At 44.4% G+C, this 24,624-nt stretch overlaps 1 protein-coding gene and 2 long non-coding RNA genes across 7 annotated transcripts in view; 1 reads left to right on the forward strand and 2 right to left on the reverse strand.

Moving 5' to 3' along the window:
• Nucleotides 1–24,624, reverse strand: part of LOC148127075 (uncharacterized) — a 136,686-nt gene that overhangs the window by 12,746 nt on the left and 99,316 nt on the right. The gene's annotated exons all lie outside the window — the stretch shown is intronic.
• RBMS2 (RNA binding motif single stranded interacting protein 2) overlaps nt 1–24,624 on the reverse strand; it is a 71,538-nt gene that overhangs the window by 12,746 nt on the left and 34,168 nt on the right. For 2 of the 4 annotated variants that reach the window (XM_087925204.1, XM_087925203.1), the window contains exons 2-8: nt 20,321–20,514; nt 12,756–12,814; nt 11,438–11,529; nt 9,487–9,638; nt 6,353–6,432; nt 1,755–1,864; nt 105–151 (exon numbers count right to left, since the gene is read on the reverse strand). In XM_087925204.1, coding sequence (XP_087781330.1) covers nt 105–151; nt 1,755–1,864; nt 6,353–6,432; nt 9,487–9,638; nt 11,438–11,529; nt 12,756–12,814; nt 20,321–20,514 — 734 coding nt within the window. Of the gene's footprint in view, nt 1–104; nt 152–1,754; nt 1,865–6,352; nt 6,433–9,486; nt 9,645–11,437; nt 11,530–12,755; nt 12,815–20,320; nt 20,515–24,624 lie in introns of all 4 variants that reach the window. The other 2 variants (XM_087925202.1, XM_087925201.1) reach the window with 1 other exon arrangement.
• Nucleotides 17,850–23,373, forward strand: LOC148127076 (uncharacterized). 2 transcript variants are annotated; one of them, XR_015741904.1, is made up of 3 exons: nt 17,850–18,819; nt 19,411–19,482; nt 22,978–23,373. It is a non-coding gene; the product is annotated as an uncharacterized LOC148127076 (long non-coding RNA). The 2 variants fall into 2 exon arrangements; XR_015741905.1 differs by having other exon boundaries at nt 17,850–18,346.

The raw sequence follows: 24,624 nt of genomic DNA on the forward strand, positions 1-24,624 counted from the left end.
TTCCCAGTGGTTGCCAGTTTCATCCTGCCAGGCCCCATTTTTCTATCATTTCTAATGAAAATATTACTGTACCAATAAAAGGTGAAAGCACAAGAAAGACGTACCCGTTTTGTAACGCTGTTGTAGGGTCATAAGTCAATGTCATTCCACCCTGCAGGAAACAACAGTTAATTCACATATGGTTCAAGCCTTTTCCTCTTCCCCAGTGCACCAGGTTCTCAGCCCAGTGAAGCAAGAGTGACGATATCACCTTTCCAGGAACAAGTCACAAGCCTTATCCAGGCCAGCAGAAAACCTGTTCTCTCAACCAGCTTCGCAGCCTGTCAGTACAGCCGGTCAAGCTGTTAAGAGAACATTCTTCCTGTCTCTTAAGCTTAGCCTGCACATCTTGTGGCCAGTTCACAAAATCCAAAGGGAAGGATGGCAAACCAGTTTGCTTAGCACGTCCCATGCCAGGGATGAAGCTGTAGACTTCCCGTGAGGAAATAGCACACTGACCTATCACGGAGCAGTGGGAGAGATTACGGCTGAAAATGGTAGCGGGATGTGGGACCCAGACAGGGAAAATCTCTCCAGAGAAAGGAGAGACATTTGAGATTACTCATATGTATTCCGGACAGCTACTTTTTGTGAGTGTATGGTAGAAACCAGGGATTTTGACGCTGCTTGCTATCAGTCGTAGGATTAAAGATAGTCCTCGAATTATAAACACAATGGAGCCCAACGTTTCTGTTGCTAAGTGAGACAGCTGGGAAGTGAGTTGTGCCCCATTTTATGACCTTTCTTGCCTTAGTTGTTAAGTGAATTGCTGCAGTTGTTAAGTTAGTTACCCGGCTGTAAAACGAATCTGGCTTCCCCAGGGGCTTTGCTTGTCAGAAAGTCGCAAAAGGGGATCGTGGGACGCTACAACCATCATAAATATGAGCCAATTCCCAATTTTGATCATATGTGCTACAGTGATCGTTGGTACGAGAAACAGTTGTAAGTCACTTGTTTGAGGGCTTTTGTCACTTTGAACTAAATTAACTTAGCCATTAAAGCCAGCTGGGTGACTTTGGGCCAGTCATTTTCTCTCAATCCACACCCCCAGATTTGTTATTGGGGAAAATAGGAGGAGGAAGGAGTGTTGGATATCTTTGCAGCCTTGTAAAAATAATAAAGGCGGGATACAAATAAATAAATAAATAAATATTTGAAGATTTGAGATGGGGAGATTTGTCTAAAGAAAGTTAGGAATAAATGTGAAAACAACATTCAAAATGGGGTTTTTGAACATGCTTTGCAATAGTTATGTTGCATCACTTGAGACTTTCATGAAGAGATTGGACTGCCATTTGTCAGAAATGGTGTAGGGTCTCCTGCTTCGGTGGGGGTTGGACTAGATGGCTTACCAGGTCCCTTCCAACTCTGTTAATCTAATCCTAATCTATTTCTTAAGCCTTAATGGACTTTTGCTGATGAAGATGATGAGGTTTTAAAGTTTTGTGGATAGAGAGTGGGGTGGGATATGGAATGAAGAAATGATCGGTTGTATTTTAAGAGAGAGTAAAAAGTTGTGAATGTTAACTATACTTGCTGGGCTTTTTAAAAAAAAATCTATTGTAGTTTTTATTAGTTTTATTTATACAATACAATTCTGAATAAAAATTACTGCGAAAAAAGGAAGTTCCATGCTAGGAGCAAAGGTGTCATATCAACTTTTTATCAAGTTCTCTCGTTCTTCTCGTTTTTATCCAGTTCTCCCCTCTCCTTACCGCATCACTTTCCCTTGGCCAGGCTCGTCCATTTTGCACATATTTGCCCTGATTCTGGCGCTTCTTCTGGCCACCATCAGCAAACTTGCAAAGCAGTGGATCTGGAGGAGCTGCAGGGGGGGGAAAAAAAGCTGAGTTTAGCCTTGGGACATTTTGTTGTAACATATCTAGACGCTCCTACCAGTAGTATGAATGATATTCCTAGGTCTCAGTATTCCCTCAATGCACTTGAATCTAAATTTAAATCTTCTCTTCACAGCTGACTGGATACATTGAATTCCACTCCACACACTGTCCCATCTGTGATGTACTCCTTAACAGGATGCTGCTTTGCTTTGTAACAATAACCGATGTATCAACCTGAAGATCCAAAAGGAACGGCCAGGGCTGATCACATTGGACACGGAGCTGCTTATCCTCTCTTCTTCTCAGTGACTTCATCCTACCTCTGAATCACAGATGATACCCTTCCTTTCTTTCTTTCTTTCTTTCTTTCTTTCTTTCTTTCTTTCTTTCTTTCTTTCTTTCTTTCTTTCTTTCTTTCTTTCTCTCTTCCTCTTTCTTTCTTTCTTTCTCTCTCTTTCTTTCCTTCCTTCCTTTTTCTGTCTTTCTTTTCTTTTCTTTCTTTCTTTCTTTCTCCCTTCATGGCTATAAAAAAGAGAATGAAACCTTCTGCAAATTGTTCAGGATCCAGCCGTGCCGAGGGGAAGCCAGATGAGCTAGCCAGCATCAATTCTGTGACTTTTATGAGACCATCTGCGGACTTTTATTTTAACATCAGTGCTAGGCCCATTAGCATTTTGTAGGGAATGCTACAGCCTCCATCCACAGTATGTGTGTGTGTGTGTGTCTGTGTGTGGCCTAGGCAGCTTTCCATGTAAAGACTTGCAGACTTCGGTGTCATGCTACTGTTTTCCTTGAACTCTTGTGGTTAACCTTCCTTTTTGTTGCCAAGCAACTACTCTCTTCTCCCTCAACTAGGAGAGTGTACAGAGCTACGTAGCATTCTGAATTACTACCACATGAGTAGCACTTATGTACAAAAGGATACTTCTGCTTCCCTCCACTGTGCCCTCGGCCAACAAGTCAGAAGGGCCAGCTGATACATGCCCTAAAACCAAGGAGCCACTATTCTGTGAGTTATGAGGGGAAGGGGGAGGGCACCAGATATGGCCACTTTGGAAAAGCAGATTAAAATAGCTTGTCGAAAAGGAGGCATAAAATAGTTGGGGCAACTTTTTATGGGTCTGGCCCAAATCATATATATGCTTCCTGTGAAGTGGAGTGGCTGTGCTCCCTCTCCCCAAATGTAGCTGTGTTATGCAGCCTAGTTTTATCGCAGCTTGCACTGGAGAGTCTGTAGCTGTAGCCACTGCAGCATCGGATGTGACTTGATCAAGCACTTCTCTGACACAAAGACTGTTTAGGTGATTAGGGGATAGTCATCTCCTCTCAGCATAATCCACCTTTATTGTTGTGGGAATTAAATTAAGGTCAGTCTCCATGTAAGCTACTGGAGTGTTCAGACAAAATTGGGGACATAAATGCAATGAAAAACAACAACCTCCTCACCACCAAAGGAGCAACCTATAAAAGGCAGCTAAGGAAAACCAGCGGAAGACAACACAATATTGCATTTATCGGACATGATCAATTGATCACAGCCTGGAAATGGCAAGAAACCTTTAATTCTTTTGGTAGATCCCCATCTTATTAGAGATGTGATGAGCTGGACACAAATAAGGAAATAAAAATGTCCCTCTTATAGATACCTCTATTGGGAGTGACGTCTAACTACTCCACAAGAACCACGCTGTGAAAATGTTACTCCATGGAAAAAATATGATTCCTTAACTCTGCTGCACGTAGGAAATGGCTCCAAATCTTCCCCCACACATTCCTGCTATTCTAACTTGTTTATCTGCTTACTCCAATCCTGTCTCTTCCTGGTTGGAGCGTTTTACCCCTCCTCTCCTGGCCACAATTTGAGCACTGGGTCAGTTTTAGATTATTTAAATAATACTTCACAGGAAGAGGCAGCAGCCAAAATAATTTTAGCAGACCCATTTGATCAGAAGAGCCCTTCTGAGCCAATTCCCTCCTTTCTGTGTTTACTAAACAGCCTTTCTCCCTGACTCTTCTCATTAGGCTGGTAAAATGTTCTTTTCCAGTAGCTCTCAGTTCCTTCCCCGTCTCACCGTCAGCAATTCATGGACCCTTTTCAACCAGGTTACATACAACGACACGGTTTTATGCATTATAAATGGAGAACCATCTAGCTCCAGTTTCAGCACTGTAGCTTCTTTCTGCTGCACTTGAAACCCTGACCATTCAGCCACACTGCCCTCTTCTGAAGTTACCTCCAAAGAACTTGCTCATACTGCATTGCAATGGTTTTACTCCTGCTTATCTCAGGACACTTTTTCTGTGATGTGGAACGGTGCCATATCCTAGCTTTTTCATTTGTAAGTGGGGGCTCCAATGGTTTCTTTAATTAACTTTGTCCACTGTTCTTTTGGCTTCATTGATTTCTTCTAATCAGTTTCACTATGATAGATAAATGATAGATAGATATAGATGGCTAGATAGATAGAAAGATAGATAGATAGATAGATAGATAGATAGATAGATAGATAGATTGATTGATTTAGGCATGCATAAGTGCACCATCGTGCCTCCCGTCCCTGTCCTATTGTCCCCATTTAATTGTCCCCATTTCCTGTATTCTTACTCATGTTTATACTTATACCTATTATCTTGTAAGCAATTGACAAATTAAGTAAAATAAAAATAAATAGGTAGGTAGGTAGGTGAATGGATGGATGGATGAACGGATAGACAGAGAGAGACAGAGACAACACAGAAATGTACTTTTGAGTGAGGCAGCCATCTTTCCAAATATTTTGATGGATGTTGATTTTGGGCTGGATGGATTCCCTCCATCTCAAACTAAATGTGAAAACTATTGTATCTCACCCCTTCTCTCTCTGTCTGGTTTTAGGCAGCCAGTTGCCACCAGTAAGTCCAACTCAACGACCCATTTTCATTGGGGTGGGGGGACGGGAAACTTCACTGATAATTTTATTCTGGGGATAAAAGGCTGGACATATGTGCATCACCTTGAATTGACCAAATTTTTTAAAAGGCAGGATAAAAATCTAAAAACAACCGATTCACTACAATATCTGTAAAAATGACCATGTACCAATAATGAAACATTGGTGGGAACATAAAGCTGAAAAAGTAGTTGAAATGAGAAAGGTTAAAATATTGTGAGATTTCTGAATACAAACTGACAATTTAGCTATGGTTGAAAAGAAGAAAATGTGGCTAACTGATGTAATAATAGCAAGGGACAGTAGAACAGAAGACAAAGAATTGGAGAGGTAGAATAGAAAACAAAAAACTGGAGAATATTACAAATTATCAAGAATTAATAATCAAAACTGAATGAATGTGGCTTAAAGAGGCCCTGTTGTGTCCCAGTGGTTATTGGCATACTGGGTACCACCCCAAAAAATCTTGGATGGAACTTAAAAACCTGCACTTAACACACAAAATTTCCACCTGTCATTTGAAAAAGATCACTGTTTGAATCCACGCATACACTTCACTGATACAGTATGACTTCCTAGGTTCTTGGGAAAAACTCTGTGTCTATGAAGGCTAACACCATTTTTTTAAAAAAAAACGGCAGCTGTGACTTCCCATTGTTGTGAACAGGTAATAATAAAAAACTTGGAGCTTGCATTTAAAGAATATTAATTGGCTTTATCAGTTCCTCCTCACAGCAAAGCAATTGCTTAGTGCCCCGATCATCCCTTAGCTGGATTATTGCAACAATGTCTTAGCAGGTCACCTAACATTTTTATTTATCTGATGATTTGGATCTAGAACAGTACAGTGTGTGCTATTCTGTACCTTCCTGAAGGAAGGGTACAGGAAGGATTAACCTGAATTAATCCTGGGGGCTCCCAAGTGGCTAAGTATTTATGAGAGGTACCAACTCTAATTGCTAGCTAACTCACTGGGTCTTGCATTTTGGCTATCAGGTCTTCACAGGCAGAGCTACTTAACTGGAAAAACTGATGGTAGTTCCTCTCCATGATCTGAACATTTAGCTATGGGTGAGTGTACCACCTCATACTAAAATGGTGACATCAGATTTGAGAATTTTTTCACATCTTAATGCCAGCCCTCTAGATGAACTATGTTATGCCGAGAAGTCTAATTTGTCAGCGTTTTAAACAATGCTAAAATCTTTCTTTCTTTCTTTTTAATGGGATTTTGGTCAAGCTGGTTTAAATATTAATTATTTGGGCAAAAATGCTTTGTTGTTTAGATCTAACTTCAAATGCCTATTTTAACAGTTACAGGCCATTCAAGTTACTGGAGTCTGTATAAAGTAGTTGTGACCTTAATTGCCAGATAGGGAGCTACCGTACTAACGCCTCAACATTGTTATATTATTTTATATGATGCCCTTTTTACAGGTGCAAGAAAAAAGTGGCTGTTCTTGCTGCTGCTGCTGCTTCTACTAAACCTTTGCTCCTCTGGGAAGGAACCAATTCACCCGCACCCTTACAGCATTTCCTCACCTGGGACCCCAGGAGGTGTCTTGATATATTTGCCATTGAAGTGGGTGATGATGGCTTCACACTTTTCTGTAGACTCCATCCTGGAGAAGCAATGAAAGAAAATGTCCATGATGGAGAAAATGCCAAATGTTTCTTATTCAGAAATAAGTAGGGAGAAGAATGTGCTCCGTAACAAATGTCCCTCAGGCAACACAGCCACAACAAGAGATGACTGGGCAAGTTCAGCAAGGCATCTAGACCCCGTGCTCCTAATCGATGGGACGTGCAGCTCAAAATAGAGTAGATGTGAGAGTCACCGACTCATAATTCCTATGGAGAGATTCATCAGTTTATATACTTTGCTGGACTGAAAAACAGCTCCAGGTCAACTCCAATTCATGTCAACATTCATCTTCAACTTGTCCAGATTGAGAATAAGTGCTTTATGCTTTAAATGGCACTGCTTCCATTTAAAGCAGCGTTTCCCAATCTTAGCAACTTTTAAGATGAGTGGACTTCAATTCCCAGAATTCCCCAGCCATCAAGTTGGTTGGGGAAAGCTGGTAGTTGAAACCTACACACCGACAACAAAGTTGCTGAGGTTGAGAAACACTGATTTAGGAGCGGTGGTGGCGCAGTACTGAGGTTAGAGTGCAGTACTGCAGGCTACTTCGGCTAACTGCCAGCTGCCTGCAATTTGGCAGTTCGAATCTCACCAGGCTCAAGATTGACTCAGCCTTCTATCCTTCTGAGGTTGGGTAAAATGAGAACCCAGATTGTTGGGGGCAATAGGCTGACTCTGTAAACTGTTCAGAGTGGCCTGTAAAGCACTGTGAAGCGGTATATAAGTCTAAGTGCTATTGCTATTTAGAGGACTTTGTAGAGAGGAAGGGACAGGGGCATTGGGGTGAATACTTGAGGGAGAACCCTGTAATTAGAAATCCAGGTACTTAACTTTCTTTTATGCTCAGAGACTTGTGATGAGCATCAATATTTGGAAAACTTAAATAGGAATTAACAGCCCGTGTGACTCTCCTAGAACCTCCTAATCAAGATTCATCAAAGCCAACAAATCAAGCTTGGAAAATCTATGAGACAGCCCGTTCCTAAGCTATAATTCCTTGGGGACATTACCAAAAATGAATCCAAGCATGCAAAATCTAACATCAGAATTAACCTGGACTTGCAACTGGTTTTGAAATGGAGCTGATTCCCAACCACTAGCAGGGTATGAATTTATGACTCCCAAGTAGTTCCAATATTTCAAGGAGCTTTCAAAATGCTGGCCTGTGTTTCTACGTGGCTCTGCTATAATGATTAAACACGTCATTTGCTTGTTATCCCTTTTGGTGTTCCAATGCTACATCCAAGGACTCAGGAAAAATATTTTGGAGCTGTAGCATTTGATAGAAAGCGGAGGCGGAGCAAAGCAGCTTTGACGGAGAGAGAAGTAAGCGTTTTAGTTTCTCTCTTCCCTTGATGAGGACCAACCTCATCCATTACAACCAGCTGTTGGAAACAGGAATACATAATTAACCAACCGTCCGTTGCTAATACTACCTAACAGTCCAACTTTACTTCTTCAGGTATGAAGGAAATAAATATGGAGGAGTCAGGAACCGTCTGCTGCAATGTGACAATCTGCCAGTAGGGGGCAATGTAGGACAGAAGAGAATGGCCAAGCCAAGTCAGGAAAGGGAGAACCTGGAACAAAACTGCCCACCCAGGTGGATGCCTGAGCAGCAAAGGAGCACCTTGGGTGTACAAACCTATGCCTAAACGTAATTCTACACTACAGTCAGACAAACCCTTAGCAGTGATCTTGGGTTAGGAATCAAATGCATTTAGCGGTTAGTTTCTTCCTTCTTAGCAACAATGCTCAACAACGTTGTGAATCAGGAAACTTTAGGATCAATGGTGCTTCTGTCTTGTTCAGCATTCCTGTTCCACATCAAGCCATTTCTAAATCTCTAATTTTCTGCTACCAGTTTTTCTTCCCTCCCTTCTCAAGCAATTGACTAAACATTTTGCTGCTACCAGTGGTAGGATTCTAACGGTTTGGCCCGGTTTGGGCAAACCGGTAGTAAAAAAACAGCTACTGGTATTTCTTTTTTTTCCTCCTGACGATCAGCTGTTGTCTTATTGCTTTACCCAGGAGACTTCCCCGAGGCACAAGAAGCCAAAAAAACCAAAACAAAACAAAGTGCAGGGGGGGGCGGATCCTGCATGAAAAGAAGCCACACCCACCCAGTCACATGACCATGCCCACCTAGCCACGCCCACCTAGCCACGTCCACAGAACTGGTAGTAAAACTATTTGCATCCCACCCCTGGCTTCTACCTAAGGCTAAACTCAAGACTGAACAGCAGTTGGGTGCCATGGGAAAAGTGAATGAGGTAGCCTAGGGCTTTATAGTCCACATCAAAGCACCTGGCCCACAAGTCAACCACATGTTGTAAGGCTTTAGGACAGACGCAGTGCCCACTGAAGTCCAGCTTTTTCTGTCTGCCAATCAAACATGGAAAGGAATCGTTTTGAGTGTCCATGCTCTACCGTCTTTTCCTGCAGCCTATCTGAATCTTTTAGGAACATTTGGTGATATAGTAATGGCACGTTTAGGGAACAAGAAACGGGGAGACACCCCTGGGTAATAAACCCAACATACAGTCAGCTAAAATAACATGGTTTCCGAGACATGTATACAAACTTGCATAGAAATGCCAAGTGTCCATATCTAGTCCCAGTGAACCAACTCAGAAGAAGAGCGTAGCTACAGCTATCCCAACCCTAAAACTTAGGGGGATAGGGCATGGAAGAGTAAAAAGGCAAATGCCCATCACCGCCTTGAACCAAGAGGGGAATATTTGCAAATGCTCAGCATATTTGCACATGCTCCATGCATAAGGGAATATTTAGCCCAGCAAATCTCTGTGCGGGTATTCCTACAGAAAACCATCCTTGGGGCAGAGGAATGTTTCGAGGTGCTCACTCCCATACAGGATGTGAATGGATCACATTTCTGAGGGGTTCCCCAAGTGAACATAGGCTATGCCGGTTTTGTCTTTTTAAGCCAGCACTGCTGTGTATGGAGCTGAAGACATGTACCATTAAACCAAACCACCCCCCCAACCCTGTCCCAGCCATCCGGCCTGACCTGGCAAAGCCAACTCCTCGGCTGGTGCCGCTGGCATCACGTAGGATACGTGTAGAGATGACTTGTCCGAATGGTTTCAGCATCGACTCCAGCTCAGCCTCATCCATGCCCAAAGGCAAGTTTGACAGGTAGAGGTTGGTAGGGTCCTGCTCCTGTTGCTATGGAAACAAGAAGTCAGGCTGTTGCCTAGCAATAGTCCATCCCATCCCAGGAACGCATTCCTTTGGACTCTCCCTTCCCTTCCTGAACGTGTGTCACCTGCCTCCGCTGAGATGCTGGCTGCCTCTCTTTCTCTAGGCACACTGAGGCCTTTCCGTCTCTAAAGAGAGCTCAGCGTATTATCTCGGTAGAGAGGCCGGCTTCTGCTCTGAGCAACCCCACTGGTGAGACTCGCTGTTGTGAAGCAGAAGGAAGAGAAGCTGAGGGAAGGATCCAGCATCCAAGGAGAGCAAGGGAGGCCGCAAACATGGCCTAGAGTACTGTAGGCTGCATCACATACACACCAATGTGTGTGCTAACTGCAGGAACTGCACACTGGGAAAGGCATACATGCTCTATGGGCGCTGGGGAGCACGGTTTGTTCTTTTCAAAGAGAGAGATTCAGACTGTCAAAGACATTCCAAGGGAATCCCATGGCCTTAATTCACCAAAATGTAGAGGATCATAGGTTCCCCATTGCTGATTACAGTGTAGTTTACTCTGAGTAAATCCAAATCTACTGGAGTATCAGAGTACAACGTCTGCCACCCATCAAATGTGAAGGTATTCTTGGGCTAAGAGAGCATTACTTATTTCTTATGTGGAACCACAATAATGCAGCTGTCTACTTCTTTGAGTAGTAGCGTATTTAACCTACAGAATAATGGTCCTCAACCTTTCTGGCTTTGTGAACCAGCAACAGCGGCAAGGCCGGGGGAGGAGAGGGATGGATTCCTGCACATGCCCACCACTTACACGGCCCAGTTCCCAAGGGGCCACAGCCGGTTTCCCAAGGGCCTCAAACTGGTATTGGATTGTTGGACCAGGGTTGAGGACCCTTGCTGGAGAAAGCTTTCTCTCTCTCTCTCTCTCTCTCCCTCCCTCCCTCCCCCCCCTCTCTCTCTGTTGTAGGAGAAAGAGGAACTGCAGCTTGTTTCAATATCAACATTGCCACCTGGTTCAAGCAACCAGCCCCAACCAAAATGGTGCCACCATAATTTCCAGAACTGTATCTCCCAATATACCTGGAAAGCATCAGCTTGGGGAAAGTGAAATTAAAAGGATCGGCAAGGTACAAGGTGTGTGTTTTTGAAAGGAATTAATACGGCATATAACTGAACAATTTATCTTCAATTGTTGATATCTCTAGTTAAAGACCTTTGTGGGGGTGGGGGAAGTATTCTTTTTCCAGAGAATTTTGGGAAAGGAATCATTGCCTGACGAAGGAAGACTGAGCAATACTGGAAATTATTCTGGGATTCCAAGCCAGGATATCGAACTTAATGAATAAATAATTCCATCTGCTATGGTAGAGTCTCGCATAACAGCTGAGATCTGATTCACATGTAATACTGAGGTACATTAGCTGTGGGTCTTGCTTGTTTCTGCTTAGGCCTTATCTGAACCATGGCTAGAGTAGAAAACCCAGGTTCCTGCAGAATTTACAACCACATCTACTCGGAGGGACTGTTCCCAGCACCACCACTCCAACCACATGGAGTGAGGCACCAGGGGTACCCTTGAAACACAGTAATGCCGGAGAATATACTCTGTAGAAAAGCATCTCCATCATGGCCAGGTTATGAAAAAGGTCTGGCTTCATGAGGGCTAAATCCCAAAGAGCATCGTGTTGGTGTAGGACCAGAAGTTTAACTGTGATGGGTTGAGTCAGGCACATTCCCCTTCTCATTCGTGGAAATGGGATGGCGGTGGGGGGGTGTTCTGCCATGCAGGGCTGCCCCTCAAGGCTTACCTTGGCCATCTGGGCTTGGACTCCACTGGCCTTGAGTGCAGTCACAGCTTTCTGAGCTGCTGTGGGGCTGTCAAAATCCACAAAGCCATAACCTGAAGGTTCAAAGGAGAGGAAAAGTAAGTCTCGTTGACCTCGGAGGTTCCGTTTCCAGCTTGTACGGGTAAGTCCTCGACTTACAACAGTCCGTTTTGGTGACCGTTCGAAGTTAACAACGTCACTGACAAAAAAGTGCCTTATGACCGTTTTTCGCACTTACGGCCGTTGCAGCCTCCCCCTGGTCACCTGAACAAAATAGCCAGTGACTCGTGCTTACGACGGTTGCAGTGTCCAGGGGTCATGTCACCACCTTTGGCAACCTTCTGACAAACCATGTCAATGGGGAAGCCAGCCTCACTTAACAACTGCAGCGGCTCACTTAACAACGGCAGCAAGAAAAAGTAGTAAAACGGGGCAAAGCTCACTCAACACACATTTCACTTGGCCACATATATTTTGGGCCCAGTTGCGGCCGTACGTGGAGGACGACCCGTATAAGGGACCCTTCCTCCAGCCCTCTGTACCTGGGTCTGGGTGAGTAGCAAAGCGACTCACCTTTGCAGTGGAGCGAAGCCCTCCTGCCTCACCCACCTATTTTACATTCTCCGCTGCACCACACCCTATCTGGCACACCACAAGCAGCAATCACTCGGAGGGGCAAGACTGATGTTATCTGGCGGGTTAGCAAACATCGGCACGGAAGCCAAGAGGAGGAGGAGGAGGAGGACCTATCCCAGCATCAAACCACACAGACTGCAGGACTCCCCTTCTCCTCTTCCTCCTTCTTCAGCTTCTACTCCATCTTTTCTTTCCTTCTTCTCTCCCCAGCAATGTCTGGCATTTCAGGAATGCAACTCCTCCTCCCCGACCCTGGCCCCACCAACCATCACCCTCATGCCAATAAACCACCCCCACCTTCAGACCCAACCGCTCCCCCCTCGGCAAGCTTGGCTCTTAGATTCCCATTCTGAACCTGTCCTGTCCCCCCACCCCCACCCAGCAGCCTTACCTGGGCTTCGACTTTGCCAGCCTGAAAACTGGAAGAGAGGCACCCTCTTTTGAAGGAGAGGTTAAAGCCTCAGGCCACTGCAAAGAGAGGTGTGTGTGTGTGTGTGCGTGTGCGTGTGTGATAAGGATGTGGCGAAACAAGGCAGCTCTGCATCCCCCCTCCCCTTTGAGAAACACCCCCCCACAAGCAAAACCCACACATTATCCAGACTCTGATTCAAGTCCTGTGGGTATCACATAATATACTCTATACGAGAAGAAAATCTGAGCTCACCTTTGCATTTATTGGTTGTTTTGTCCAGGATGGCCTTGGTGGAGACGATTTTGCCGTATCTGTAAGTACAGGAAAGCATCAAAATAAGGGATAGAATAAGCACAGCAAACAAAGGAAGTTTGCGGAATGGATATAACGGTCCTAACTATCTTCCCTGAAAATACTTCTCTTTCCTAAGACTCTTCCCTGCTGTCCTCCCAACCCACCCACCCACCCTCCAAGAAGACCGAAAAATAAAATGTTTTCTCCACTCAGGAATTGGAACTGCTTTTCAATTAATCTCAGGACAAACAGGATTCACTACTGGTGAGAAAAGAATGATCTGCGAGCTATATTTGGCCCTTGGTTTCCCACCCGTGTCCTACAGAAGAATGGTAAATTCTTCCCTGTAACAGCCAAGAAGCTGAAAGTGTCTAGAAAAGTTTCTTCAGATTTTTGTAGTCCCCTGCATATCTCTGTCACTTCCACATATTTGTAAACCGGGATGTACCATCTCTTTGAAGGAAGGTGAACGAAACAAACAAAAATGATAAGTGATATAACTGCATCTAGAACAGCCCTCATCTATTACTGTGCAACTTTTCATAGGAAAAGACCTATAGGTGCCTCTGTTTGGAGAGAACCTGATAACAAGCAGGTTGCTTCCTTCTTCTTTTTTTGGCAAAAAGATAAAAAAAAGCTTCAGTGTCTCCAAATGGATAGCCATGATATTAGGATGTATAGCTGGAAGCAGTGGTGGGATTCATTTTTTTTCCCTTTTACTACCGGTTCTGTGGACATGGCTTGGTGGGCATAGCAGGGGAAGGATACTATAAAATCCCCATTCCCTCCCCGCCCCACTAACCTGCTTTCCAGCTCCGTTCTCCTGTGCAGGGCAACAAAAGAAGACCCAGCCAATCGGGAGGCCGAGACTAGATGGGGGCGGGGCCAGTCAGAGGTGGTATTTTTGCTGGTTCTCCAAACTACTCAAAATTTCCGCTTCCGGTTCTCCAGAACTGGTCAGAACCTGCTGAATCCCACCTCTGGCTGAAAGGTATCGAGGAGGTATGAATGGGTGACCTATCTTGACTAGTGGTTGGTCAAGATCCCGATAGGTTCAGAGATATGGAGTAGCCATTTAGATAAATCAGTTGTCAAAGAGGTTTCATTAATTAATTGCAGGCTCTTCCAATTTCAAAGGCACCAGGGCACTCGTTCTGACAGCAAATGAATGGCAAAGTGAGGTTGGATTTACTTGAATCATTACAGGTAGTCCTCAAGGAGTGGTGCAGTGGCCTAGATGTGGAGCTCTCGCCTCACAATCAAGAGGCTGTGAGTTCGATCCTAGGTAGAAGCAGATTATTTATCTCTCTGGGCACGATGAGAATATATCTGCTGAACAAAACTCTGCATTGGCGACAGGAAAGGCATCCGGCCAGTAAACACTCCATTCAGTTGACAAGACTCCACCCCACAAGGGATTATGGGGTCATGAAAAGAAGATGATGATTACAGGTAGTCCTCAACTTAACAACCATTCATTTAGTGAATGAATGTGAGAGGGATCTTGGAGTCCTAGTGGACAACTAGCTAAATATGAGCCAGCAGTGTGCAGCAGCAGCCAAAAAAGCTAATGCAATCCTAAATTGCATTAACAGAGGGATACAATCGAGATCAAGGGAGGTACTAATACTGCTCTACGAAGCCTTAGTAAGACCACACCTAGAGTACTGCATCCAATTTTGGTCACCACATTACAAAAAAGATGTTGAAACTTTAGAAAGAGTACAGAGAAGAGCAAGCAGGATGATTAGGGGACTGGAGACTAAGACATATGAACGGTTACAGGAACTGGGCATGGCTAGTCTAGTAAAGAGAAGGACCAGGGGAGACATGATAGCGGTCTTCCAATATTTGAGGGGCTGCCACAGGGAGGAAGGGATCAAGCTATTTTCTAAAGCGCCTGTAAGCCAGACAAGGAATAATGGATGGAAACTGAACAAGGAGAGATTTAACCTGGAAATAAGGAGAAACTTTCTGATAGTGAGAACAATCAACCAATGGAACAGCTTGCCCTCAGAAGTTGCAGGAGCGCCATCACTTGAGACCTTCAAGAAGAGATTGGACTGCCATTTGTCAGAAATGGTGCAGGGTCTCCCGCTTGGGCAGGGGGTTGGACTAGATGACCTATAAGTCCCTTCCGACTCTGATTATCTGTTAGTGACTGTTTGATGTTACAACGACACTGAAAAAAGTCACTTACGACCAGTCCTCACGCTTACAACTGTCATAACATCCCTACAGTCACGTGATTATAAAGTTTGGGGACTTGGCACGTAATTACAAAAAGTTGCAGTGTCCTGGGGTTGCCTGATTGCCAGTTGCGTCCTTCCTAGCCAGTTTCCAACCAGCAAAGTCAATGGGGGAAGCCAAAGATTTGCTTAAGGCGCACAACTCATTTAACAACTGCAGTGATTTGCTTTTAACACCTGTGGCAAAAAAAAAAAAAAAGTTGTAACCTCAGATGCGACTCACGTAATGACCACCTGGCTCAGAAATGAGATTCTGGTCCCAACTGGGCTTACAAATGGAAGACTTCCTGTAGAACAGGGCTAGGTGAGTTTGGTGAGATAAGCTATACTCCATGGCTTTTGAGGAGTGAAATCTACAGACAGCTCAGTAATACAACCAGGAAGAAGGCTACGCACCAGGCTGGAGCTGACCTTCTATTTCTGAGTGGGAATTTTGTGTTTTTTTAATATAAATCCTATTCCACCCATGACTGCCTCCAAAGGATGGGAAATCATGTTGCTCAAATTCAGTAATCAAGCAGTGAGTATTTGGTAGTATGATCAGACCTGGCTTTGGGACCCTAAAAAAAACACTTTTAGAAACTGCCCTAAAGATGCCTTTTTTTTTCCCAAGAGGCAACTGGACTTTCTGGTTTTTCTTTGAAGACATTTCACTTCTCATCCAAGAAGCTTCTTCAGCTCTGAAAAACGCATCTCTTTTTTCAAACATCTCTTGAAAAAAAAAAAAGCATCTTTGGGACATCTGTGGCCTGGATGACTGAGAATCTCCGTAGACTTTCAGAAACTGTGTTAGCCGAGGTTGCCCATCTCTGCACTAGGGAACATTCAAAGTTGGTGCATCCAACAATTTATACCGCGCACGGTAGAATGGCTTTTGTGATATTTGAGGTTCAGCTTTAAAAGGAAAAAAAAACCCAAAACCTGCACACTCCTAATTACAACTTACAAATAAAATGACAAACTCTGGAAGATCTGCAGTACCTCACCAGATCTGAAATTCTAGTCTTGCACAATAGAGTCCGAGAAGTATGGAATGCTCTGGGTGGTAGAACACTTCCATAGATACATACAAAAAAAAAAAAATACCTCAGTGATGTCCTTACATGAGCCCATATTAAAACCTTGAAAGGTGAGAGCTGGGAATATTAAAATAGCCAAGGCACAGCTGAGGTTCCCACCAGTCCTTGAACTAGCAGAAAACTGTACCAACATAACATAAGCTGCCTCTGGTGATGATCTCTACCCTGCCACAGATATGATGCTGACAAATGGTGATGTTCTTATTAATAAGCAAGCAGAACACACAAAAAAAAACAGGGATTAATACATTTTCTACTGACTTTTATTCTTTTCCCCTCCCCAGGCATCGCAAAGTCAGAAGTTTTCTGACAGGGAGAGCAGTCGACCAACGGAACAGAAGTTGCCTTCAGAAGTCATGGGAGCTTCATCCCTGGAAGCTTTCAAGAAGAGACTGGACTGCCCTCTGTCAGAAACGGCATAGGGTCTCCTGCTTGGGTGGGGGGTGGTGGACTAGATGACCTACAGGGTCCCTTCCAACTCTGTTAGTCTGTAATCTAAATGGCGGGAAAATGCTTTCCTTACTGTGGCCGAGGAATGAGGCAGAGGCAACTTCTGACAGAGGGCTGAATCAATCAGCCTCTGAGCTACCTCTGAAAATTTGCTTGGTTTTGCACACATGTTTTGTACAGGTGCCGTCAAAGGAAGCCCAAGTATCAACTGGCTCAAGTTCATTTCAAAGATGGGTTTAGAGCTGTTCTAGCAAAGCACTACAACACCGTTCAAAAGTGGCCTGGAGCAGGGGTCTCCAGCCTTGGTCACTTTAAGCCTGGAGGACTTCAAGTCCTTTTTCAGGTAGCTTTGCTGGCTGGGGAATTCTGGGACTTGAAGTCCTCCAGGCTTAAAGTGACCAAGGTTGGAGACCCCTGGTCTGGAGAAGAGTTCATGGGGAAAATTACCCTGGGAAGCAGCAGAAAGAGATTGAGCTGGCTGTCTCTCCTGCTTCACTATGAAGCCTAGCCCATCCCGACCATTTAGTCTGATACAGATCACCAAACATGGGATTGAACGCCGGGTACAGGATGAGAGCATTCCTGCTGCTTAAGTGGAAAGGTTTTTGAAGCGGACGCCCAGGGATCAGAGGAAAGCGAGTGTCCCTGGACAATCTTCCCCTTTAAGGGCAACCTCGCAGCAATATGAACTAAATAGCTGGTGAAAGGTACCAGACACCTCCCGTGTCAAAACCATGGGAGCCTCCCGAATGCTTGAAGAGGTAAGGTGAGGTTTTAACTCTGGAGCGGCTAAGGACAATTTTGAACGGCTCCTGGTTCGAATCCTGGAGGGAAAGGAAAGCAGCCCCACCAAGACCGGGCCAGAAAAGATGGTTACTAGGATAGGCTCCTGACTCAGTTTCCCATAGAACTGAAGAAAGAGGGAATGGTTATCCCAGCATCCTCTGAATAGTTCTGGGAATTTGCTGAGAATGGCTCTAATAGCCCTTTTCTTTTAAACCCCTTCGTCAGTTTCCTTATCGCTATCTTGCAAGGGAAGTCACAGTTATGCATGCAATTCCTTGGTCCAGCCTTTCTAAGGCAGCCTTAAATTCCTCCAGCCTATTACAAACCCCCCCTCCCACCTCCCGGAGTTAGTGCGAGCCCTGAATTAGTCTCCCTTTAAAAATAGCCAGCGGACTCTGGCTCTCTTCCCCTCCCCCCAGTGCTGAGCCCTACAGAGTCCATCCCAGCTGCCCTCTGACCCCACCCGCGATGCTTCCTGTTCACCCCGAGCAGGATTTCCTGCCCAGGGAAGGACAAGCCCAGGAAATCCGACCGGCGCCAAGAACAGCCAAGTCCTGGCGCCTCCCAGCCAGGACTCAGGGGAGTCCAGCTGCAGGGCTTCAGAGCGAGATGAATCATGCTGAATGCTGTGGTTGTGGTCAAACCTCCAAATGGGGGTGGGGGGGAGGAGGAGGTCTACTGCTTTGCAGATGTGGGAATGAAGGCACAGGAGGAGGAGGAGGAGGAGGGCACCACAGACAAATGATGTTGCAAGATAGGGGCAGAATCAGGAATGCCGCCCAGAATTCCCAGATCCCAGCCCCTGCCAGTAGTAGGCTCTGGGCTTGTTTCCTTCCCTTCCCTTTGGCCCTCCCCAAGGTCTCCGCCACTGGTTGCAGCTCTCATCCATGATCCCTTCTCTCACACATTCCTGGTATGAAGCAGGCGTGTTTGTCAAGTGTGGCTTTGGGGCCAGATCCAGCATTCCAGGCCGGGGTGAGCTGAGGTAAACGAGGAACAGCCCCCTGCCCACCCACCCCTCCTGGCCTCCCAGTTTCAAGTACTACAGCTTTGCTCAGTCTCCTTCAGGCGAGGCTCAGGGAGGGAAGAGCGGAGCAAACCCTGGCAGGCAATTAGGGAGCCACGGACTTCACAGCGTCAGTGCGTTGCTGCAGGCAATGTGTACGTGACTGCACTCTACTTAGCCCCCTCCAACTCTCTCCCCCACCGCCCTCCACCCGAAATCATTTTCAGCCCTCTTTAGCTGGGAGTCAGACGCCTTCCGATCACTTTTTAGATAACTTTGGCAAATCGGGGGGATACCAAAGCAACACGGATTATTAGTCAAGGCTGGCGTATTGCACTGAGCTTCTGGAAGACGGGGGAGTTCAATACCCCAGATAGCACTAAGGCCTTACTTTTGATATCCTTAAAACAAGGACACTGAATGACAGATCTCCATGAGGATCCAAGAAACAGGTGAGCCGTAGCAGGAGCAGCACTCCAAAACCTGATCAACGCCCTACAAATAATGACCTTCCTATGGAGGCTGCCCTTTCAGCTCAGGAGACCCAGAGCAGAAGGGCTGGATTCAGACCTGCGGTTGCCAGCTTCCCATCCTTACAAAGAAGGACATGGTCCTTTGCCAAAGTGATGGAAAGAGCTAGGATAACGCTTACATTTATTTATTTATTTTACTTCTCACCCAGAATATGGGCCAGGAAGAAGAATGCCAAGCTGTGGTCCATACATTTTTCAGGTTTAGCTCCAGTTTAAGTGGTGGAATAAGGAAAGGAAAGGAAAATAGGAGAAGAACCATGGTGAGGAGATAGGAGAAGAGGGCGAAGGAAGGAACATTCCTGATTCCTGCCTCTTTGCAGAAAGAGCCCCTAAATCTGTAGGCAAACTTTGAGGCAGACTTGACTTGCCCCGGTTTGCTCAAAACCTGTCTTGACTGATCCCCACAATAACTGGGTGATTATTGAATCTCTGAGAGTTCTAGATTTGTGGGAAGTTTAAACTTCTTGGCTTTTAGTGACATGACTAAATCTTTTTCTGCTTTCTCTTAAGTCCTTCTGGCCCATGAAACCCTCCAGACATCAACATGGATAAACTCATGGCTTCAACATAGGCACATGATGTGTAAGTGGCTTACTGCTTGTATTTCTTGGTAAATCATACATCTGGCTTGTTGCCACATCACTTGAGTCCAACTACCTTAGCAGGAAGAAGGAACGTATCCTCTCCAAGAGCCTGATCCAATAAGGCACAACCTTGGCATTAGCCCCCAGATATATACAAATATTTTTTGTATGTGCTATGTCTCTTACGACTGGCTTCAGGTTGCCCTCGTAACAAAAGACTTCACTCCTCCTTAGCTGCACTAGTGTTACAGAACTATTTTCTTTTTTCCAGCTCTATCCAAGGGCCGCCTCACCAGGATTGTTAGGACTTGTCACCTGGAGGAAGTCAGGGATCGCAGTGGCTTGAAAGAGCAAATTGTACAGACAGGATAGGGATTAGCAATGGGGAGACACATTACATGCCAGTATAGTTTTTTGCTGAATTCAGGAAGGGTGGATAGCATTCAGTAGCGCTTAGCACTTAGACTTATATACCACTTCACAGTGCTTTTACAACCCTCTCTAAGCGATTTACAGAGCCTATTGCCCCCAACAATCTGGGCCCTCATTTTACCCACCTCGCAAAGATGGAAGGCTGAGTCAACCTTGAGCCTGGTGAGATTTGACCTGGCAAATTGTAGTCAGTTGGTAGTCAGCAGAAGTCGCCTGCAGTACTGCACTCTAACCACTGCGCTACTACTGGAAAAGATCGCTAAGTTCAATCCCCACTGGCAACAAAATACCACAAACCAAGATGCAGATGTAAGCACACAACATTTGCCCCTACCCCACCATGGATCGTTTACTTGCAAACTCTAGGATTGACCATCAATGTTTCTTGGATGATGGTAACTTACGGTTGGCAGAGCTTGACAAGATCCTGATCGGTGGTACCAGGATGCAGGCCCCGGATATACAAGTTTGTTTTGCTCAGCTGGTCCCCGCCACCTCCGCCACCGCCTGGCCCACTGCTGCTGCTGCTGCTGCTATTGTTGTTGCAGCTGCCACTGGGGCTTGGGGGTGCCATCTGCTGGGCCACTGAGACATAAGGCTGCATGGCAAAGAGAGAGAGAACGCGTTAAAATGGCTGTTGAGGCAGGCAAGGCAATGACAGCGAGTAAGACAACGCTCCATTGTGGGCGACAGAGACACAAATGAGCAGAGTGTGGAATTCCCACTGCACTCGGTCTAATTTTTCTTTTCAGACAACTGAACAACTTTGACCTCCGATCACGATGAGCATAAAGGAACTGCAAGATATATATATGTAAAACTGTAAAAGTCTGACTCACAGACGAACACAATACAGAAGCCTGATGATGGCAGATGAGATTCTGCCGAAACATTGCTACAGCTTTAAAAGCACAACTATAATGACGTGGGAAAATACCCGAACAAAGCTGAATACCATACATACATACATACATACATACATTCATAGATTTTCACAGGTACAGGAATGCAGGTCTTGGCATGTTCGGGTCATTTCCCATGTAAGGTTGAGAGTATCTTGGCGACGTTTAGACGAGGTCCCACTCGCCATCTTCAGGCTGGTGCTTTCGACTTTGTGCTTGTGCGAGCAAAGCGTGATTGGAGCTGCCGTCTCTCTATAAACATCAACTCCATCAACCAATCAAGAAATGACAACACAGCCAACCTCCCCACCAGTATTTATAGAAAGACGGCAGCTCCGATCACGCTTTGCTTGCACAAGCACGAAGCCGAAAGCACCAGCCTGAAGATGGCGAGTGGGACCTCGTCTAAACGTCGCCAAGATACTCTCAACCTTACACGGAAATGACCGAACATGCATATATATATATATATATATATATATATATATATATATATATATATATATATATATGCATAATGCCTTGCTGAAAAGGTGGAAGATAAGAAGAATGGTCTTGTCTCCTTTTGGTACAAAGACCCCAGCTAATTTGCCCATACTGGGTCTGCATCAGAGAGAGAGAGACCCTTGGGACAAGGATTTCTTCTCTTCTGCTTCCTAGAGGTGGGAAGCCTTTACAACTTAAATAAAATTAAAACATACAATAATTGTAAGATCAGATCGGGGCAGAGGAGTTTTGCTTCCTCCGAGGGTTTCAAGCCTCTTCCCGTTCTCAGGGCTAGAATCCCCTCACATCACCCATCCTGCCCCAAAGTGGTCCCTGGTCAATTGCCTTCAGTCCCCGGAAGGGGAGAAGTAACGAGGTTTCCTCATCCAGGATCATCAGAAATTCCACCCTCCTGATGGATCTGAACCCCTGAATGTAACTAATCCCCCCAAACCCTGCCACCATCAGAGAGGATAGTATAAAAGGAAGGGGGAAAAAAACAGCCTTGCTATCATTGGTCAAGACACCTTTGATGTCATAATCAAAGTCAGCAAGTAAATTTGGTTAGAACATTCTCAGCTTGGACTCTTTTTACAGACAATTCCTGCACTCCGTGCAATGATCGTAGAGCCTTTGCTCATGTTTCAGAAGAGCAAGGGATGTTCCATCCCAAAACCACCCCAATTTTCAGGACCCAAACTGCAATTTTGCTGCAGAACTTTAGCTTTCTACCTAGCGTATTCATTTTCATGGGTGACTGTGATGGCTCCACTGAATGTTGTTGCTTTAATATAGTGAGCTTGCACCAAACCATAATAAGCTCTATTTAGGTTTGGCTTAGCATGTTGTAGAAATTCAGCAATTCTGGTTTGTAAGCCATAGTTTCTGGCTTCCTACCTTAGGCAAATCCATCCAATTGTGTTTCAGTACCCTAGGTTTAAATCAAGTATAGTTTAATGCAAGGTGTGAACTCCACTGGTGGTTAATGTTCAATATGATCTAGAAGGCCAAAGGATGCAGCTTGTTCATACTGTTTACCTTGTCATCTCCATGTAGTTTTTGGAAGCAAATACTCTGATACACCATTTTGTTGCCACTAGTACACAACTGGCACTAAACCAGCAGTTAATACAAATACGTTTACATTGCCAGATAATTCTGGGAATTTTGTAGTTCTAAGAAAGAAGACTAACCATCGCTTAGCATAATTCTCAGCACATTAAAATACAATTTCCAGGATTTGGGGAGGAACAGTATAAATCCAATATATACTTGTAGTGAAAATATATTTTAGCTTTTAATTTTTTAAAAAAATACCTGGACAATCTCTTGGAGATATTAAAATGCAAAAAAATATTCATATCTGCAATGGTCACCTGGCCAATATGGAGGGAGGAAAAGATTTTGCGTCTACCCGGACATCTAGCAATGTTAGCTTCAAAAAGTCAGGTGATTTATTCTTTTCACAGTATATAATCCTAGCAGTGCCTGCTAACATCTGTGAATCAGACTGGTTTTAAAGGCCCAGAAGCAGAGCTCATTCTCATTGCAAGCACTTTCCTATACTTATATACTTCGGCTTACTTTCTTCGTGAATGAAAAACAAGTATTATTACAGCTCCAGTTTTTGTCAAGTTCACTTGCTTATCCAAATGGTTTGGTCTCTTTCTAAGATCCCTGTATCCCATTATTCCTCATGCATTGTGGGAAGCAGAAGAGGAGGTGCAAAGGGAAGAAAGTGGAGGAGCTTTTCCAAGTTATTCCTCCGCTCTGGGGCATGTGCAGGACAAGACCAGATGTACATATGTTTGGCTGTGCATGAAGAGGCTGTACTCCCAACCTTCTCTTGCAAAGTGCTGCTGAAGTCACTGAGTCTTCTTGTCCTGCCCACAGGGACACTCGGGGTGGAGTACTTCTATTGCAAAACTGCTCAGCTATTCAGCAGGCCTGGCTCAAAGCTCAAGAGAGGCCATAGGCTGGGATCAGAAGGGGCTTTGAAGGAGGAAAAGCAGAACCAGAACGCATACGAAACTCAGAAGTAGGCTATGCATCCTACTCCACATTAAAAAATAAACGCTGAACAGTTTTTGCCTTCTCATTTAGTTACCACACTTTGATTACAGGCGGTCCTTGGCTTATAACCATTCAACGACTGTTCAAACTTACAAAGGCACTGAAAAAAGAAACTTATGACTGTCGCCCAAAGTGCTTTTTTTCCAAGAGGCAATCGAAGACATTTCACGTCACAGCCAAGAAGCTTCTTCAGCTCCGAGAAGTGAAACGTCTTCAAAGAAAAACCAGGAAGTCCAGTTGCCTCTTGAAAAAAAAAACACTTTTGGGACAACCATGACCTGGATGCCTCGAGAATCTCCACAGACACTTAACATATGACTGGGTTTCACATTATGACTGTTGTGGCAGTCCCCACAGTCACGTGATCAAAATTCAAACACTTAGCAACTGGCAGGTATTTATTTATAGTGGTTGCAGTGTCTCAGGGTCATGTGATCATCTTTTGCAACCTTCATCAATGGGGAAGCCAGATGCACTTAATGCACAAATGCTAGTAACTTAACTATTGCAGTGATTCACTTAACAACGGTGGCAAGATCATAAAATGGGGCAAAATTCACTTAACAACTCTCTTGCTCCATTCTGGTTGCAAGTCAAGGAATATTTCTACATGGCTATCAATCTACTAAAGAGAACTGGAATGACAACTTTAATGTATGTTTTAATTTACAGGCATCCATTGATAAATAAGGGATACTCCTTTGTGAACATTGTACTAAAATAACAGCTTGAAATTTCCAATCAAAGCCTTGGTTTAAACAGGGGTCTTCAAACTTGACAGCTTTAAGACTTGTGGACTTCAACTCCCAGAATTCCTCCTCCAGTCAAGTTAGCTCAGGAATTCTGGGAGTTGAAGTCCACAAGTCTTAAACTTGCCCAGTTTGAAAACCCTTGGTTTAAAACCAAGTCTGACTTCAGTAAATTAATGTAGCGATGGTACCTATATTCTTAAGGGGCAACAACTCAAATTAAATTTCAAAACAGGATAGGGACAGGCCACAATAAAACAAAACAACTAGAACTTGTAAAAATAGATAACTGGCTAAAATAATTATTAAACAAATTATAAGTTAGTAAAAACAAAAGGAATAAAATATTAAAAATAAAAATAATTAAATATCTAAATTTTAATACAGTTGCAACTAAAAGTTTGAGCTTTTTCCGTGGTGAGTCTAGTATAATTAATTTTAGATATCAATGAATGAACACAAGTTTATTAACTATCACTGACTGTTACTTAGCACTGT

This window comes from Pseudonaja textilis, chromosome 2 (genome assembly GCF_049901715.1).
Source record: "Pseudonaja textilis isolate UNSWEBS1 chromosome 2, rPseTex1.2, whole genome shotgun sequence".
NCBI lineage: Eukaryota > Metazoa > Chordata > Lepidosauria > Squamata > Elapidae > Pseudonaja > Pseudonaja textilis.